The sequence below is a fragment of the Hyaena hyaena genome, unplaced genomic scaffold, assembly GCF_003009895.1.
Source record: "Hyaena hyaena isolate Hyena2069 unplaced genomic scaffold, ASM300989v1 scaffold_20, whole genome shotgun sequence".
In the NCBI taxonomy this organism is placed as follows: Eukaryota; Metazoa; Chordata; class Mammalia; order Carnivora; family Hyaenidae; genus Hyaena; species Hyaena hyaena.
In genome coordinates, this window is record NW_024080652.1 from 633,411 (window position 1) to 652,538 (window position 19,128).

Sequence of the window (19,128 nt, forward strand, 5' to 3'; positions counted from 1 at the left end):
CCCTCCCTTGTCCCTGTCCCCAGAACCCATCCACTGTCCCCATCCTTGTCCACAGTCTCCACCTCTGTCCCCGTTCCCTGTCTCTGTCCTCAGAACACATCCTCTGTTCTCATCCCCGTCCCGTCCCCATCCCTGTCCTGCACTTGTCCCCATCTCCCACCAGACTTGCAGCTCTGCATTAACAGGTGGTTCCGCGTCCAAGTGAGCCGGCGACTGCTCATCCTCAGCAATGACTTGTCACCTCTACTTCGACCTTCCTTTGGTCCCAAACCCGTATCAAATCGGACCCTCACCTCCCCTGTGCGGCCCGCAGCCGAAAACGTGAAAACACAGCTCTTATTTAGGAATCTTTGCGTCCCAACGATTGCTGAACTGGTGGCTGTTTCACCTCAGGCCACCCTCCCCAGCCCCACGCCGCCCAGCCTCAGTATCTGCGCCGCAGCGACCAAGTACCCGGCCGTCATGTGCCGCCGCCATTGTGGTGTCAGCGGGCGCCTGCCTCGGCCCCGCCCCGCGGCCGCCCACCGCAGACTGCGCGACCCCGCCCAGCGGTCACGTGGCCGCCCGCCGCAGGCTCCACAGCCCCGCCCCGCGATCACGTGGTCGCCGCCGGCGTGCCCGCCTCCCAGCTGCGCGCGGCTCCTCGCGGGCCACCGTAGAGGGCGTCGGACGGCCGCCGGGACGGAAGCCGAGAGGCGCTGCCGACCGCGCCTGCGACAGCGTCAGCCCTTCGCGGAGCGCCGGCCCGATGGCGGCGGCGGCGATGGCCGAGCAGGAGAGTGCCCGGAACGGCGCCCGGAATCGCGGCGGTGTCCAGCGCGTGGAGGGCAAGCTGCGCGCTAGCGTTGAGAAGGGTGACTACTATGAGGCGCACCAGATGTACCGGACCCTGTTCTTCAGGTAGCCGCTGCGCCGCGGCCGCCGCCTTCCAGGGCTTTCCGCCGAGCCTGGCGCCCCGCCCCCGGCCGCCTTCCATTGGCCGCGACGCGCCGCCCCGCGCCCCCATTGGCCCGCGCCGCTGCCTGTCGCCGCGGCGGTCGGAGCAGGCAGGCTGCCGGGAGGCGGAGGACTGAGGACGCCGAGCTCGGCTCTCCCCCGTGCCCCGACCCGGCTCCTCGCCTGCCGGGCCTCCTCCTGTCCCTGCCCGGCCGCCCCAAGCTTGGTCCGACATGTCCACTCTCGGGGCCCTGGGCGGGCCTCGCCCAGCCACGGCAACCCCGGGACCGAGCCTCGGGGTCTGCGTCCCCCGGCCGTCCGGGTTAGGCGTGCTTCTGCCCCGGGGCCCCTGAGCCGCGCGCTGGGCCAGCGTGCCTGTGAGCCCGGCGCTGGGGCTGCACCTGCGGGGCCGGCGGCCCCGGCGCCGCGGTGAGTCCCAGGCGCCGGGCTGCGGGACGCGGGGGCGCGCAGGGCTCACCACGCGTGCAAGCCGGCCTGCTGCGGGTTGTTTTCGACAAAATGAGCTTTTCCAGTGCGGCCCTGGAGTTTTGGCAGGGGTCGCGTGGTCTGCGTTCGTTTTCGTTCGGTAGTTGTGCCGTAACACGGCCGCTGCTGTAATTTCTGGGTGGTTCTTACACATTCCGCTAAGTTCTGCCTATTCTCCTCTACGGTTCGGGCCTGAACACTATGGGGCCGATCGTTGCGAGTCGGATATGCCTTAAAGACCATTTTCTAGGTGGTTAAATCTGTTCTGTGAAGTGCTTTTTTTCCCCCCCTCAACTGCCAGAGTCCGCCCTGTTCACCGTTTCGGCCTAGATGATTGTATTTTCTTTAAATTAAATAACAAGTTGGATCAAGGTTTTGGGGACTCGGAGGTACTCAGGACTGCCCGTCCCCCTGCGTGGTCTCTTGGCTTAAAGGACCAGGTAGGAGCGAGTTGGTTGTTCTTCAACAAGTCAGCCAAAGCCGTGAGTACACATCGGAGTTTGCGACATTAAGCCTCGGGGTCAGATGTCCACGTGGCAGGGGCTGTGCCCAGTGCTTGCCATTCTCAGGGTGTGTATGTGAATATTTCCCCAGTGATTAATCAGCAAAACTGCATCTTCCCAAAAATAAACAGTGTTTCTTGTTTTGAGATACTTCTGCCATGTGAAGAAGGAGTTGTCACAGCTATAAAGAGGCAAGTGTCTGTGCACAGGGAGTGTGTCCCAGAGTGGCCAGGGTTGGTGACAGAAAGCATGCCCTCCCCCAGCCCAGCCTTGACTTACTTCGAATTTCACGTCTGCTCTGCGACCGATGACCCACGACATCTTGCTGAACCTGTCTCAGCCTTGGCTGCGTCATGGGGCATTGGGGCGTCCCTTCCCCTCTCGGGAGATGGGCAAAGTAAATGATCTGCCCTTGTCCTCCCTGGGGACGAAGTCAGTGGTGGCCTCTGTGGCCTTCCACAAGGCCTGAGGGAGATAGCTGGGAGCTGCCCCGTCTGCCAGGGTGCACTCCACACAGACCTGTTTAGAAACCCTTCTGGGCGTGTGGCTCTGGAGGAAGTCAGGGTCATCAAGTTCTCTTCGGGTTTGGTCTTCCTGTAAGGAAATACAAATGTTTGTGTCTAAGTGTTTACGTGAAACGTGCACTCTGATGAGTTTTGGCATGTCCCCGCGTGAAACTGTCACCAGGCAGGACACTGGGAGTATCCATCACCGCCAGAGTTTTTTTGTCTGCAGCCCTCACCCGCCCCCCCCTCCCCCCCCGCAGCTGCTGATCTCACACCACCATCACAGTGGACCAATTTGCATTTTCTAGAATGTGACCTAAGGGAACCATATCCTCTTTTTCTCCCTTTTCGTGTTTACGAAGCATCCTTATCAGGACTTAACCACGTTGTGGCGTTAATTCACTTCCGCCGGGTGGTGCTCTGTAGTGGGGGTGGGCCACAGCCTGCTAGCCAGTCCCGGGTCAGATCCGTTGGATAATTACACCTTTAATTGTTGTGCCTTAGGGCGGCTGAGGGCGCAGGGGCCCAGAATCGAGCAGTCCTGTGGGTCATGCTTACCTGGTGCACGTCCCTCAGGCGTGGGCCGTCGTGGGGATCCGCTGGACGCTCTGACCCGCTGTGGTGCCAGCGGATGGCCACCTGGTGTCTTCACAGCTCTTCCAGGACAAGGAGGGAGTGCGTTTTCCAGGCCTGTTGTGTTTTGGGTACTCAGTCATTCTTCACACTCCCTGTGGCTTCCATGGCCGCTTCGCCGGGTCGCCAGAGGACCCCTTGGCCCAGTGCCTCCACTGTCACCTCCCTGGGTGCCTCTGCAGCCAGCCTGCGTCCCCGTGATTTCAGTCTTCCTGCCCAGGGGCCGTTCTGAGATTTGCGTCGCTGTTTTGCCTCTTAAGTCAAATGAAGAGAATTTTTTAAAGAGAAACTTAAAAAACAGGTTCTTTTCAACCTCTAGGCAAACAGGGAGCATTTCCTAAAAGAGGGAACAGCTGTGCTGGGGGTCCGGGGGGTGGGTGGCATTCTCAGGGTAACCCTGCAGCCATGCTGAGCCCTCCTGAGTGCCACAGTGTGGGGTGCTGGGTAGCTGACACCTGACCCGCCTCTGTCTGACCCCTGGCTTTTATCTGTAGCATTACATTTTTGTTAGGTTCTGCATGCTTGTTTTCTGAAAGAGCAAAACCCAGGGACCACAGCGCGGAGGCGGTGCTAGGTGGGTGTGGCTGCTGGGAGCCACGTCCAGGCCAGGTGTGCCAGCCGGGTGCACGTCCCAGCGGCATGTGCATGCGTGACGTGTTGACGCTCAGGCGTGGAGACGGTGCCGAGCCGGAGGGTTCTGGCCCCGCCTGTTTTCACAGCCCCCCTGAGGCCTTGGACCCCAACAGTGACTCCCGTCCTGTCTCCTGGATTCTGCACAAAGAAGCACGTTTGTTTTTTTCCTGATTGCCTTTCACTGTTTCCATTTTCCCAGCTCTGCCTAATCTGAAACACGCCATCTCCCCAAGCTGGTCAGGTGCTGGGATGTCCCCTGCACTGTGGAACCCTTGTGTCGCCCACTCCCCCGGACGCCGCGAGTGCTCGAAAGCAGGCCCTGTGGGCCCGGGGGTTTCTCTTGTCATCAGCTGTTCCTAGAACTTCTCTCTTGCTCTTCGTCAGACGGAGGAGTATGGAGCCCGGTCCCATCTTGCATAAGCAGCGACACACTGGCAGGATTGTCACTGAGAAGTGTCTGCAGTTCAGAATGTCCATGCCGGTGGCAGCATGGGGCTACGGGCTGCTGCGTCGGAAACTCTCCTTCCCGGGCCCGCCCATGGCAGTGCTGGCCCCACGTGTGTGCAGGGCGGCTGTTGGCAGGACTGGCTGTGATGAGCAGTCCTTCGCCACCGGCCCCACCCCACGCTGAGCTGATGGGTCCTCTCTGTGCTGACCTGGGCGGGCTGTGTTCTCCTGGGGGTTCTGGTCTTGGAACCTGGTTGAAGAAAAGACCATGCCTCTGGTTAATTGAATAGCCAGGCACTCACGGTGCCCCCTGAACTGTTGGTCCGGGCGAGCTGCAGACAGGCTCCCAGACCTCTGTGTTTGCCATTTTCCTGCCTTAGGAGCACCTCGTGCTGCTCATTTGGTATCTTTGTCTGATTTGTTTTGGCCAAGAGGCACTGACTTGATGGTTTCTTTGTCTTTTCTGATAATCACGGAGATAAACTCACAGCCAACGAAGTAGCTCTGCGCAGGCTTTGGGCTTCGGGAAGCTTCCTACTGCTGCTGACTTTCTCTCGGGCTCAGCTCTGCTTCACTGAATGTCGTCTCTCACTGATGGACCCTCATCCCGTTGTTTGTGCTTCGTTGCCTGCCAGGCTCTGGCCGCCCTGTGCATTCATCTCTCTACAGTTCAGGAAACTGAGAAATGTGTTCAAAATGAGAAAACGAGGCAGGACAGGGTGGGGTGGTGGGGTAGAGGAGTGGGGACCGCAGAGAAAGTCGGTTTTCCCCTGATGCATCTCCCTCCTGGAGCTCCCGCCGTCCCGACCCGAGTGTGGCTCTGACCTTTGGTTCTCCGGTGGACACTACTATGTCACCCTGTCCCTCAGGCAGGTCCTCCCACCAGAGCAGGGCTTGTGCCCGGGGTGGACGTCATCCAGCCTTTTTCTGGTTCTTTCTGCTGCAACCCTTGAGCTGCTCCAGGCCCACTTGGGCACAGTCAAGGTCCCCCACCTGCGCTGCTGTCAGATGTGGGGTGTGGGCCTGCCGGTCCCCCAAGGCTGCGTTGCTGATGGCAGGGACTCTGTGCACGCAGTGGATGGCGGTCGAGGTGCCGTGACCACCCAGTGAGGCAGCAGCCTCAGGAACAGCACAGCTCCACTCTGTTCCTGGCAGGACACACAGGCTGGCGCGCGACTGCCGAGATTGTTTGCTTTATTGAGCTCCTGTGTCCACGCAAACGTTGTATTTTCAGAATTTACTCTCTAAGCCGCTAGGCTGGGCGCCTGAGTCAGACTGGAGGGTGTCTGCGCCGGGACCTAACTGGGGCCTTGCTCTTTCTCTGTCTTGCAGATACATGTCACAGAGCAAGCACACGGAGGCGCGGGAGCTCATGTGCTCGGGGGCCCTGCTGTTCTTCAGCCACGGCCAAGTACGCGGCGGGCCCGTCCCCGACTCTCCTTGGGGCCTGTGGGTTGGAAAAGGAGCGTCCAGGGAGAGGCGTGGTGGAGGACTGTGGACCATCCCTGTCGCTGGCCCTGGCCGGGCACGTGTGCTTATGCCCGGTGAGGGTGCTGTGCCAGCCGGCGATCAGCCTCCAGGTGGCCCCGCCGAGGGGGCTCTGTGCGTCCGCCTGCCATGCGTTTCCTGCTGGAAACCCGAGCAGTTGTCCGACTTTGCCGAGTCTTCTAAAAACGAGTCAGAGCTGTTTCCATGATTCGTATTCACTTCTATGTTTTGTAGCAAAACAGCGCTGCAGATTTGTCCATGCTGGTCCTGGAGTCGCTGGAGAAGGCAGAAGTCGAGGTGGCCACAGACCTGTTGGGTGAGACTTTCTCACTGTGCACAAGGCACCTGTGCATGTGGGGTAGTGACACCCCAGCACACACATACGCGCGCGCACACACTATCTCTCTCTCTCTTTCTGATGGACGCTGGCCTCCCTGTTGTCCCAGACGTTGGCTTACCAGCCTACCGCACACTACATGTGTGGCAGGGAGGTCCTCCTTCAGAGCTGCCCAGCCAGAGGGGCAGAGGGGGCCTGCTTCTGGCCTCTATACCCCACCGTGTCCCCTCCTGTGGGCCAGTTCCCTGCTATAGCCCGTCCTCCCTCATGCCCTGGGACACAGGCTGAGTCGAGAGGTCAGCTGGGGGGCCCTGGGACCCGGGTGGGTTGCACGAGGACACACCGAAACACCGTTTCTCAGCTTTGGAGGTGAAATCTTGTTTGTGAGCTCTAAGGTGCGACGTGTGGAGAACTGAGCAGTAGTGTGTTTCCTTGGATAAGGGTCTGTGTTCATGTCGTTTTAGAAAATCTGGCTAAGCTCTTCAGTTTGATGGACCCGAATTCCCCAGAGCGAGTGGCCTTTGTGTCTCGAGCCCTGAAGTGGTCCAGTGGAGGATCAGGGAAACTGGGCCACCCCCGTCTGCACCAGCTGCTGGCCCTCACCCTATGGAAAGGTAGGCCTGGTGCGGGGAGCGCTCAGCGGGCGGTCCCTGGACAGCTGCCCGTTTGTGTCCCTGTGGCTTTTACTGGTGTTGCCTGCTGTCAGTGGATGAACTCCTGGGACATGGGGAACCAGGAGAAGGGATCTGGCCCTTCCTATCTGCACCCCCCCCACCCAGCTTCCTTCCTGGGATGTCTTCCCCAGGCGGGGCTCTGATGGCACCGCATGCTGCGTCATCTTTGTGTTTCTCTCTGCCTCTGATTAAGCATTCAGTCCACGACGAGGGGGAGTCGAGGGAAGACTGGGCAGTTCCTGGGTGTGGTTTGCACCCTGAGCTCTGAGTCTGGGGCTCAGGTGCAGGGATAGATGCTTGGCTTGGTGACCTGCACAGGAGGGTTTGAATGGCTGCGTCCTGAGCCAGCACTGTGTGGGCAAGCCAGCACTGTGTGGGCAGCTCACTCACACGGTGTCCACCTTCCCGGGGACTCTGTCGTCACCGGGCGCCCCTGGGCAGGGAGCAGGTGCCTTGGTGGGGACAGGGCCAGCCAGCTTCCTTCCTGCGGAGGCATCCTTCCGCCACGTCACACGTGTGTCAGCGAGCTCCTCCTGGAGGCAGGCAGCTCTGCAGTCAGCTGTGACTGCTCCCCATGCTCCGCTTCTGTCCAGTGGCACGCATGTGGTGGCCGAGCCTAGCCCTCGTCCCCGGCTGTGAGCACACAGACCCTTCCCCTCTTTTCTCAGGGCAGCAGCGCTCACTGCTCTGTGTGTCCCTACCTGCTGTGACCCGCAAGCGGGGGGCTCCTCAGATCCCCCCAGTGGCTGGTATGCCAGCCCTGCCCGCACCCCAGAGGGCTGCTGAGAGGGTAATGGTCAGATGTGTAGACAGTCAAGGTCGCTCTCCTGAGAGGCTGGCTGAATTCCTTCCCTGCTTTGACCCAGAGCGGGGCCAAGAAGAAGCGTCTTGGGAGGGGTGGGGGCTGAGGCGTCATGGGCACCTCCTCTGCCGCACTTCCTGGGGGCACCTTGCTTCTCCCTTGGGTGGCCCTAGCCTTCCCTGGCAGTGCAGTCCCATCTGTCATCTGTGTGCCCCAGCATGCCTCTGGCTGCTCCTGTGTCTTGTTCTGTGTCGGTGCCCGGAAGCCCCTCGGGGAAGAGGCTGTCTGTGCTCATTGGCCTGGCGGGGGTGGGGGAGTCCCTGAGGCCCCCACCATTTGCTCCCGCCTCATCTCCCAGGGACCATGTTGTGCACGTGCAGATGGACAGCCTGATCCACCATCAGGAGCACCTACAGCAAAGCATTTATTTGGCGCCCCTTTTGCCCAGTCTATTTGCAGGATCTGTGGGGAGATGCCAGACAGAAAACGGACATGATACTGCATCTGGCTGGGCGTGTCCGGGCGGCTCAGTCAGTGGAGCGTCTGACTCTTGGATGCAGCTCAAGTCATGGTCCCAGGGTTCGTGGGATCGAGCCCCGCGTTGGGCTCAGTGCTGGCATTGTAGAGTCTGCTTGGGATTCTCTCCCCTTCTCCGTCCCTCCCTGACGTATGCACTCATTCATTTTCTGTTATGTAAATTAACGTTAAAAAAAGTCTTTCAGGAATCTCTCTGGTTAAGCGCCAGCTATGAGGTATATATATTTAGAAGTGTGATTTTAAAATTCAGGATACAGCCAATTACACACAGTCTCTGAGGCACAGACCCTCAGTGAGCTGAGCACAGAGCCCACGTCCTGTCTTGCCCAGTGGCCACGCTGACTGGCCATCCACAGCTTGCCTCTGCTGGCACGTGTTGATGTGTGTGGCGTCCCATTAATGCAGGCACACCTCGTGTTGGGGCGCACAACATCTGCAAATTGTTGTTGGCAGTGGTCCTGTGTTGAGCAAGTTTATTGGCATCATTTTTCCAACAGCGTCCACTCACTTGCTGTCTTTGTCATGTTTTCATCATTCTCACAATACTTCAAGCTTTTTATTTTCTTATTATTTTAATGTTAATCTTTTTATTTTTGAGCTAGAGCACGAGTTGGGGAGAGGGGCGGAGGGAGACAGAGAATTACAAGCAAGCTCCCTGCTCAGCCCATTCCCATACCCCTGGAATCCTGACCTGAGCCGAAATCAAGAGTTGGATGCTCAACCAATTGAGCCATCCAATGCCACAAGGTTTTTCTTTGTAATTTGTTACGGCGATCTGTGACCGTGATCTTTGCCATCACCATCGTAATTGTTTTGGGGGCCAGGAACTGCGTTCGTGTCAGGGCAAATATCGATAACTGTGTGTGTTCTGGCCGCTCTCCCGACCCCGTCCCCCGTCTCTCCCCTTCCTTGGACCTCCCTCCTCCTGCGGCACAGCCACCCTGGAATTGGGCCACGTGATGACCCTACAGACGCCTCTAGGGTCCAAGCGAAAGGAAGGGTTTCCCATCTCTGACCTCAGACCACAAGCTACAGATGGTGGAGCTCAGTGAGGAAGGCGTGTCCAGAGCCGAGGTAGGCAGAAGCCGGGCCCCTCGCCCTGGACAGTTAGCCAGGTGGTCAGCACAAAGGACACACTCCAGAAGGAGTTAGAAGTGCTCCCCAGTGAGCATACGGATCAGACGGGAAAGAATCAGCTGTATTGTTTTAGTGGTTGGGGTAGAAGACTGAACCAGCCACAGTATCCCCGTGAGCCCAGCCTAACCAGAGCGAGGCCCCGACTACCCTCAATTCCATGGAGGCCGAGGCGGGGGAGGCAGCTACAGGAGGAGAGTCTGAAGCCGGCAGAGGCCATCTCCATGATGTTAGAGTGCTCTGCGGTGTAGACGCTGCCGCAAATGGTCCGGGAGGTCTGGCTGAGACCGTTAATGAAAGTAGCCATGCTCCATGACAGGTCTTAGAAGGACCGTTGGGACTTGCGTAGTTAACGAGGAGAAGTCAGTCCCCGGCTCCCAAGCCTTGAGAGACAGGCTGACCCTCCTTTCGGGGGCCGATGTGGCCGGTGACCGTAAGCGGGGTGGGTGCTCGTCAACCGTTCCCGAATGCGAGGCCCCTAACAAGTGCCCTCTGCTCTGCTGTCCTCTGGGAAGGGGACGACGAAGCCTGGATGACAGCAGTGTGCATGCAGTGCACCTGCTGGCCCAGGAGCTCCAATGGAGACGGGCAACGAGACAAGTGTGGTTTTCACGCCTCATACAACATCACTCTGCAGCCCGGGGGTTGAGGGGTCGCTTCCATCTTCCAGTCATGCTCGGCAAGTACGTTTCCTAAGGCTGCCACGGCCATAGACGGAGATTCCTCTGATGGGAAAGGACCTCCGAGAACCTGCTGGAAAGGATTCACCATTCGAGACACCACTGAGGTCAAACAGGAGTCACAGGAAGAGGCCAGAATATCCACAGCGACAGGAGTTTGACAGAAGGCGATTCCAGCCCTCAGGGACAACCTCGCGGGGTTCAAGTCCGTACAGATGTAGGGGGACAGGAAGAGAACCAGGACCCCAAGTGGGGCCGAACCACTTCTGTCTCCCGCTATACCCGATGAGGCTTGGCTCCTTCCAGGCGAGCCAGCAAAGGGTTTCTGGAGCCGGAAGCCACTCCCGGTAGAGGCGTGTGCGGGTGATTCAGATGATCGCAGAGGGTTCAGAACGTCACATGAAGGAGCTGATGAAGCAGCCGCAGGTCTGAGGGGCTGGACTCCAGGCATGAAGGAAGTTCTCCTGGGGGTAAAATGCTGTCGGACAGCATTGCACGTGACAGAGACCTTTCGGGAAAGAGTCCATCAGCACAGCAAACTTCACTGTCTCCTTCTGAGAACTTGCCAGAACCACCCAGCCTCCGGCAGCCACCGCCCTGGTCCGTCAGCAGCCAGCGGCCTCCAGGAGAGGCCTCCAGGAGAACCTTCCACTGGCAGAGAGATGACAGCCCGCTGCTGGCACAGGTGACATCAGCATTTGTTATTTAAATTCTGTTCCTCGCTTTCAGACAGAGCTAGAGCACATTTAGCAGTCTGCGGTACAGCGTGAACACGGCTTTCTGTGCCCTGGGAAACCAGAACCTTGACTTCAGTGGGTTGATCTGGAACCGACCCCGTGGTACCCCCGAGGTGCTCCTGTGCGGGGTCCAGTTCAGTTCTGGGAGCGAGGCTTGTGCTGGGATGGAACATCTGGATGTAGTTCTGCCTAATTTTTCTTCTGTGGATGCTCTAAAGCCAGAAGATTAGTTTTTGATGGGCTGAGGGAGAGAAGGGAGACAAAGAGCACACGTTCGCAAAGAAATGCTGGCCCTGGAATCATTCTGAGCTCTTGGAGGTGGCATGCCAGGCGCTGGGGGCCAGGCGAGAACAGGAAGGCAGTCATGGCCACGTAGGGGCAACTGTTCGCACCAGAAGGTGGCAGGCCGCTGGGGCCCGGCGCTTTCGCCCTGCAAAGGTGTGGGAACCGGGGGTTCGTGAGCGGGACAGGGCCGCGATCAGTGCACTCTGGGCAATGGGCTGGGGTGTGGGGAGCTGGCTTGGTTTAGGCTGGGGCTGTGCCTCCGCACAGCGGACATTCCAGGCACCCTGGAAGCACCACCTCCCAGCTGTGGCAGCCAAAAGTGCCTACGCACTGCCAGGTGCCCCGTGGGAGGGGAGGGCGTTGAATCAGTGTTGTGAGGCCAGCAGCCAGGGCGCACAGTTACATCTGAGTCATTTGCCGGGATTGGGAAGGCTGGGTTTTCCACTAATTTGTTAACGAGCGCACCACTCAAACTCCCGGAGAGTCTGCAATAGGAGCGCTTAACAGACAGCACACATCCCCTGGAAGGCCCTTTCCAGTCCCCTTTTGTGCTGTTAGCCCTAAAGCTTCATGCCCTGGTGACAGGTGTGGCCACAGGGAAGGGGCCGAGAAGGCCGAGACCACATCCCATGTTTCTGACTGGCTCCCAGGTGACCCCATGTTGAGTGGGGACAGTCTGGCCCTTTCCCGGGGACACAGTGGGGCTGAGCTACGTCCTCACCACTGGCAGTGGCAGGATCATAGTGGGGATGTGCAGGAGGGATTCTTCCCCAACTGGTGGGGGGCTTCTCAAGAGGACAGATGATAAACACGGAGAGCAAATGTGGAGTGTGCCTCTGAAGACAGGGAGAGGGTGTGTGGCTGTGTGGACATCAGGGGCCTTCACGTGGCCTGGGGGACAGGCAGGCCTGACCTGGTTCTGGCTGCCACTCTGACATTCACGGCACTCGTGTGTGGGGTTCCAGGGGTCTGTGTCTCGTTCGTAAGGACCATATGGAACTGCCATCGCATGAGCCCAGGGTCCTGCGTTAGTCTGTGCTCTCGCGTCAGCTGATGTGGACGCCAGTGTGGGGACGTCAGCCCGAAGCCTGCCTTCCCACCGTGGGCATCGGACTTGCAGAATGTGATGTCCGGGAGGTGGCCGCCGTGGCTGGTGTGGGGAAGGCGGGCAACGCGCTCTGCACTCAACGGGTGTCCTGTTCCCCCCGCAGAGCAGAACTATTGTGAGTCCCGGTACCACTTCCTGCACTCGGCGGACGGCGAGGGCTGTGCGCACATGCTGGTGGAGTACTCCACGTCCAGGGGCTTCCGCAGCGAGGTGGACATGTTCGTGGCCCAGGCTGTGCTACAGTAGGTGCTCGAGACGCCGCCCTGCATCCTTGCTGTGAACCGGTGGGGGATACCGCGTGCTAGCACTCTGGTCCCCACCGTGCGTGTGTAAGATTGGAGTCTGGAGGGTGGAAGGGCACATGTTCCGAGCCGCATCCTCCTGTCCTCCCCGTGTCCCGTTCTCCCTCGGTTCTGTGGGCATCGGGCTGCTGCCGTGGGAGGACGTGCTGTTCAACAAGCTGTCCCAGGACGAGCAAGCATGGGTCCCAGACGCCTCGTGTGGGGGTTCCCCCCCGCCCTCCTCCCGCTGCGGCCTGCGCGCCCCCTGTTCCCGTCAGGTCTCCTCCCTGCCTCCTGCTGGTGGTTTCCCGGGACCATCAGGCACACATAGCTCCGGGGGGAGGGTGGGCCCGCGTTCCCACTGCAGAAACCCCTGATTCGGCAGCCAGGTGTCGGAATGGGACACGTCCCGTGAATGGGACAGGGTCGAAGCGTGCTCCCTGGACTCAACGGCACCTCGGAGCTCCCTGCTCCGCCACACAGCAGCCTGGTAGGCATCTGCCCCTCTGAACAGAGACGTTTGGGCGACACTAGAGCCCCTGAGTCCGGCAGTGTGGTGTGTGATGTGTGGAGCCTAAAATGCCTAGTAACCTTGTCTGTACCTTGAGAAGGGACGAGGGGGTCCCCTGCAGGGAAGCCACAGAGATGTCCCCACATTGGGGAAGCCAGAGCCTGCCCCACCACCCCACACGCTGCCTCCCGGCCCTGGGTTGACAGCTCGCACAGGTAGATGCCTACCGGGTGCAGGCGGCCTTGAGTTCGAGAACCTGCTGCAGACACAGTCACCCTCCCAAGCCTCCCGTCCTTGCCCGAAAATGGCAAACATGGAAAGGGGCCGTGTGCGACGGGGGCGGCTTATCTCAGCATGGGGCCCCGCCTGGCGAGGGCCCCGGTGCACTGGTTGGTGACGGCTTTCCGTGCCCCCATACGCATCCCAGGTCCAGTGTTCACATGAGCATCTGTGTGAGTCCCTTCTTCCCACCTCGGTGGCCTGTTCCTTTCAGGTTTCTCTGTTTAAAGAACAAAAGCAGCGCGTCGGTGGTGTTCACGACGTACACACAGAAACACCCGTCCATCGAGAACGGTCCTCCCTTCGTGCAACCTTTGCTTAATTTCATCTGGTTTCTGCTGCTGGCTGTAGATGGGTGAGTTGTGCACATGTGTGAGGGTGCATGTCCATGTGTGGGGTGAGGGATGCGTGTTGGAGGGGATGGGTTCGTGTGTGTTTAGGGGGTGCACGTGTGCAGTTGGGATGAGTGCGTGTAGAGGGGGTGTGCATGTGCAGAGTGGGTGTATGCAGGGGGTGCATGTGTGGAGGGATGAGTGTACGTGTGTGGATGGGGTGTGTGTGTGTGTGGATGGGTGGAAGGGGTACGCGTGTGCGTGTGGAGGGGGTGCGCGTGTGCATGTGTGGAGGCGTGAGTGGAAAGGGTGTGCGTGTACGGGTGTGGAGGGGTGAGTGGAGGGGGTGCATGTGTGGAGGAGTGAGTGGAGGGGGTGCATGTGTGGAGGCGTGAGTGGAAGGGGTACGGGTGTACGGGTGTGGAGGGGGTGTGCAGAGGGGCAAGTGGAGGGGGTGCGTGTGTATGGGTGTAGAGGTGTGAGTGGAAGGGGTAAGTGTGTGCGTGTTGAGGGGTGAGTGGAGGGGGGGTGCGTGAGTGGACCCGGGGGTGCGTGTGTGGAGGTGTGAGTGGAAGGGTGCATGTGTATGTGTGTGGAGGGTGTGCATGAGTGGAAGGGATACGCATGTGCATGTATGAGGGATGAGTGAGGGGGTGCGCGCATGTGTGTGTGGAGGGGCGAGTGGAGGGGTGCACGTGTGCGGGTGTGTGTGTGCTCTGCTCGTCGGGGTCCCCTGGACTCTGTGTGCCACGGTCCCATGTCGTTTCAGGGGCAAGCTGACCGTGTTCACGGTGCTGTGTGAACAGTACCAGCCATCCCTCCGGCGGGACCCAATGTACAACGAGGTGAGGGGTGCATGGGGCCAGGCACTGGCCGGTGAGGAGAAGGGGAGCCTGGGGACAGTTCAGATGGGAGGGCGTGTCCCTGCATGTCGCGGCCCCGCTGAGCGCCCGCTCTCTGCCTCCTGCAGTACCTGGACCGGATAGGACAGCTGTTCTTCGGGGTGCCGCCCAAGCAGACTTCTTCGTATGGGGGCCTGTTGGGTAAGGTGGGGGACGGCAGGGAGGGAATGGGGTGGGGGACCTGCTGGGTAAGGCAGGGGTGGGGTGGGGGGGAGGCGGTCCTCTCTGGTGGATTCCCGCACAGCTGAGTGGCCAGGGCTCCCTCTTCGTGGGCTTTTTGTTTTGTCCTTTGTTTTTCTGGCAGAGTACACACCATAAAATTGCCCATTCTCACCACTTCCAAGTGAGCAGCTCAGGGCACTGAGCACAGTCAAGCTGCTGTGCAGCCGTTCCCACTGTCCATCTCCAGAACGTTCCGTCTCCCCACACTGAGACTGGGTCCCATTACACACGGACCCCTCCCTCCCCCAGCCCTAGTCCCACTGTCTACTCTGTGAGTCTGACCCCAAGAACTTGTGTGAGTGAGTCCCAGTGCGTGTCCTTGCGTGTCTGTGAGTCTGACGACCCCGGGACTGTGTGAGTGGCTCCTTCTGTGTCTGGCTGTGTCATTTACCATGATGTGTACAGTGTCCTCCATGTTGGATCACGTCGAATAGTATTTCGTGGGTGGATGGAGCGCATCGTGTCACCTTCATTGTGAGGCACACAGGTGGCTTCCATCTGTTGACTGCATGAATCGCGCTGCTGTGAACACAGGGTGCCCATATGTGTTGGGGTCCCTGCACCCAGTGCTTTGGGTAAATCACCCTGAACTGGACTTGCCAGGTCCCATTGAAGGTCTGTATTCAAGTTTGGAGTTGTCACCAGACTGTCCCCCACAGCGGCGGCCCCATTTCATGTCCCACCAGTGCTCACGGGGGCCTGGTTTTTCCTCATCCTTGCCCTGGTCTCTATGGCTGTCGTACAAGGTGTGGGGTCCCTGCTGATCTGGGTGCTTAGTGTGTTTTCTTGTGCTTATTAGAGGATTGTATGTTTGTATATCTGGTCAGGTCTTGTGCTTCTTTTTGAATCAAGTTGACGAATTTTCTATATTAGGTATTGATTCCTTATCAGACATAAGATTCAAAGATTCAGAAATATTTTCTCCCGTTTTGTGGATTGCCTTGTTTTTAAGACTTTATTTAAAAAAATTTTTCTAGTGTTTATTTTTGAGAAAGAGTGTGTGAGCAGGGGAGAGGCAGAGAGAGGGAGACAGCATCTGAAGCAGGCTCCAGGCCCTGAGCTGTCAGCACAGAGCCTGATGTGGGGCGCGAACTGACAGACTTTGAGTGAGATCATGACCTAAAGTGAAGTCAGACACTCAATAGACTGAGCCACCCAGGTGCCCCTTAAGTCTGGTTTGTTTTTTAAGTATTTTAGTTTCACAGAAATAAAAAGGAAGGTACAGAGATTTTCCGTTTACCCTCTGTGCCCCTCACAGCCCTTCCCCGTACCTGCATCCACCGACGGAGTGGGGACTTGTTGAAATTCACCTGCACCCACACATGGCTGTCACCCAAAGGTCCTGGTTTACATTCAGGTCCATGTTTGATGGTGTATGTTTAGATCCATGTACCCACCGTAAGAGAATCGTACAGAGCAGTTTCTGCCCTAAAAGTCGTCCATGCCCCCGACACCCCGCTGCCTTCTCTCTCTGGCCTGTGCCCTCTGCTGCAGAGCTGTACGTTTTCAAGCACATTTGTTTCCTCTCCATCGCCTGTGCCTGTAAAGTCGTCGTCTGCTCCAGTGCTGGGAAGCTTCTGCTCTGTGTCTTCTAAAGGTTTTACTGTTCTGGGTAGGTCCTTGATCCGTTTTGAGCTAGTTGTGTGTGATGTGAGGTAGGGGTCTGGCGCGGTGGCATCACTTGTCAGAGAGGCTGATCTTCCCGTGCGTGGTCTTGTTGCACTACTCGGATGTGTTTGACCCTGTGTGCGCAGGCCTATTTCTGGCCTGTGTGTGAGTGTCTGCCCATGACACACTGTTTTGATTATTTTGTACAAAATTTCGCCATCAGGGAACACGAGCCCTCCAGTTTTGTTCTTTCTCCAGGTAGTTTGGCTGTTTGAGTCCATGGCAATCCCATGTGAATTTTAAGATGGGTTTTTCTTATCTTGCAAAAAAGTCATAGGGATTTTGACTGAGACTATCGATTCTGAAGATGGCGTCGGGTGGTGTTGGTATTTACAGCATACCACGTCTTCCAAGCCACGGACTTCGGACAGCTTTTCCACTTATTCATGACTTTCTTTCGCCAACATGTTGTTATTTTCATTCATGCGTCTTTCAGCTCCTTGGTTAAAGCCAGTTCCTCAAGTATTTTATTCATTTGGATCCTATTGCGAATGGAATTGTTAAAATTTCTCTTTCAGATTGTCGTTGGCATAGAGAAGCACAGCTGATTTTCATGCGCCGACTCTATCTGGTACTTTGCTGGAGCCACTCGCTCCAGCAGCTGTTTGATGTGGTCCTTGGCATTTTCTGCAGAAGCCCATGTCCTGTGCAAACGCGATTTTGCTTCCTCCTTTCCACCGTGGGTGCCTTTTCCTTCTCTCTCTCACCCAGTTGCTCTGGCGGGAATTTCCACTATGGTGTAGAATGGAGGTGGTAAGGGCATCCTCACAAGTCTGTGCTTGAGGACAAACTCTCAGTCTCTCACCCCTGCACATTACGTTTCCCTACCCCTGCATGGGGTTTCCAGAGACAGCAGGGACCGTGTGGAGGTTGTTCCTTCTGTTTTGGCTGTTACAACTGTGTCAGGTTTAGGAGGGGCCGTTCTCAGTCCGTGGGGATGGACGGTCGGTGGCGGGGGGGGGGGTTTCCTCCTCTGCTGACGGGCTTCGTCACCCTGCCGGACTCCTGGGGACCTAGCCCCATGGTCTGGGCATGAACCCAGTCGGGGCGCATCGTACTGCTGTGTGTACCCCGATCTGTCTGCCAGCACTCTGCTCGGGGCGTTCGTGCTCATGAGGGACGTCAGTTCGTGATCATGTAAGCATCTTTGCCTTTGGTGGGGGTTACATTGACCGCCTAGAAGGAGTGAGGAAACGCTTCCTTTTCCTCAGCGTTTCAGGGAAAGTTTGAGAAGGACTGGAGTGGGTCGGGTGGAAATCACCAGTGAGGGGTCACGGCCAAGGCTTTGCTCTATCCGCAAGCGTCCTCACTCGTTCACCGGTCCGTTCACATCTGCTTCTTCATGGATTAGTCTTGGCGGCTGTTCGGGGCCAGGCCTCCTCCCCTCGTCTGCGTAGCCTGGCAGCCCCAGGCCTCAGCCCCCATGTGCCGTTGCCTTCACTGGTGTCCCACACGAACTTTGACCTCCCCCAAGGCAGGGGCCAGTGTAGTCCTTCATCTGAGAGTGGCTTTTATGAGGCTCAGTGTGTTACTACTGTGGAGCCGGTGGTGGTTCTCCACAGAGGCCGTAGTTGGACTCTGTAAGCATGCCAGGCCGGTTGAGTGTACATCGGCACCTCGCCCTGGAGCTGAGGCTGCCCCAGGTGCCGTCCCACCACATCCGTGACCATGGCACCTGCCTCAGGGGGCCCCTCGGGGTTGGGCTGGCGGGGCGTTTGCCATTGTGATGCCTGTGGGCCAAACCGTGGGAAGGCCTTCCCGTTTTTGAGACATGGGAAAGCCGTCTCCCAGTGAACACAGTTTGACTTTCTAGTTATAAATTGTGCGTGTCTGTGTCTGGATTTGTCCCGGGAAGGTGTGCAGTGGAGACCCCCCTTTCCTTCCCACACCAGGCGTGTCCATGCACTGCAGCCACGCCGGGCCTGGGGGCTGCGTGTCTGCCTCACCCCTCGCCACACGTATCCCGAAACTTCGTGCTTGTTCGTTTCCTGCCAGAACCTCAGAGGTGGGCCATCCAGCACCCTAAGGCGCTGCTAGAGTGTTCGCTGGACCTGAGCTAGCGACAGATTGTGGACAATTCTGCACGTTCATGACAGAGTGCGTCCGGAGAACGTTGTTCACATTTGCACTTGTTTTCTTGTTGTTCTGGTGGCTTGGCCTAAGGTGACTCTGTAAACTCCCAACCCTGTGGTGACAGCAGTTCCATGGAGGAAATGAGAACAGAGGCAAGGTGTCCGTGGTGACTGTGCAGGGGCGACAGCCATTAGCACCTCCACGTGTGGCCCTGGAGTCTCTGACGCATCCCAGCTGTTTCTGGATTATCCACCCGTGTGTGATTTGTGGCCTCCTGTCGGGCAGACGGTGATGTCCCATGACTGCAGTCTCCCGATGGCTCTGCAGGCCCCGAGCACGGGCATCGTGTACCCAGGGGTGTGTGGTGGGGCTCACACACCTCCCGTCGGGGCTGCAGCACCATGGAAGGTGGGGTTCCCCAGGCGGGGGCGCCGGCCGCACGGAGCCGCTGTGCCTCATGGCGCCTGCGTTTGCTTCCAGGGAACCTTCTGAGCAGCCTCATGGGCGCCTCGGAGCAGGAGGGCGAGGACAGTCAGGACGACAGCAGCCCCATCGAGCTCGACTGACCCTGCCCGCCAGCCCACACGATGCCGCCCGAGCCCCCATACCCAGGGGCTCCCGTTCCACGGCGGCCGTGGTGGTGTCTGCACACCCGCCCCGGGCTGCGCCTCGGCCGTGTCGGCTGGGCTGCGCTGCACCTGCAGACTGACCACAATAAAGCACGGGCCTTGCCGCGCTACCATCCTCTCCCTGTCCTCTGTGTCTGGTTTGCTTCGGGAGGCCGTCCGGTGTTCGACGGAGGCCCGTCCCCGTCACAGGTGGTGTGGGGGGTGGCCGCCACCGCCTGCACGTCCTGCGGTGGCCCGGTGAGCATCTGGGCGGCTGCTCTGTGCCAAATCCCGAGGCCACGGCTGCTCAGGATGGGCCTCGCAAG

The 19,128-nt window shown here is 58.6% G+C and overlaps 1 protein-coding gene across 3 annotated transcripts; it reads left to right on the top strand.

Annotated features, from left to right (window-relative positions):
- Positions 1-659: 659 nt before the first annotated feature.
- Positions 660-18,948, top strand: GET4 (guided entry of tail-anchored proteins factor 4). Of its 3 annotated transcripts, none has more exons than XM_039226124.1 (9): positions 660-900; positions 5,477-5,555; positions 5,867-5,948; positions 6,434-6,583; positions 12,030-12,168; positions 13,212-13,352; positions 14,099-14,174; positions 14,300-14,372; positions 18,675-18,948. In XM_039226124.1, the coding sequence occupies exons 1-9, from the start codon at positions 749-751 to the stop codon at positions 18,758-18,760; spliced, it is 978 nt and encodes a 325-aa protein (XP_039082055.1). In that variant the 5' UTR covers positions 660-748; the 3' UTR covers positions 18,761-18,948. The 3 variants fall into 3 exon arrangements, with proteins under 3 accessions (XP_039082055.1, XP_039082056.1, XP_039082057.1); XM_039226125.1 differs by lacking the exon at positions 660-900 and adding an exon at positions 1,052-1,365; XM_039226126.1 differs by lacking the exon at positions 660-900 and adding an exon at positions 1,897-4,547.
- The last annotated feature ends 180 nt before the right edge of the window (positions 18,949-19,128 follow it).

Coding starts and splice junctions, on each gene's coding strand:
- GET4 (XM_039226124.1), top strand. CDS start 749: ATGGCGGCGGCGGCGATGGCCGAGCAGGAGAGTGCCCGGAACGGCGCC. Junction 901..5,476: donor TACCGGACCCTGTTCTTCAG/GTAGCCGCTGCG, acceptor TCTGTCTTGCAG/ATACATGTCACAGAGCAAGC. Junction 13,353..14,098: donor CTGCTGCTGGCTGTAGATGG/GTGAGTTGTGCA, acceptor ATGTCGTTTCAG/GGGCAAGCTGACCGTGTTCA.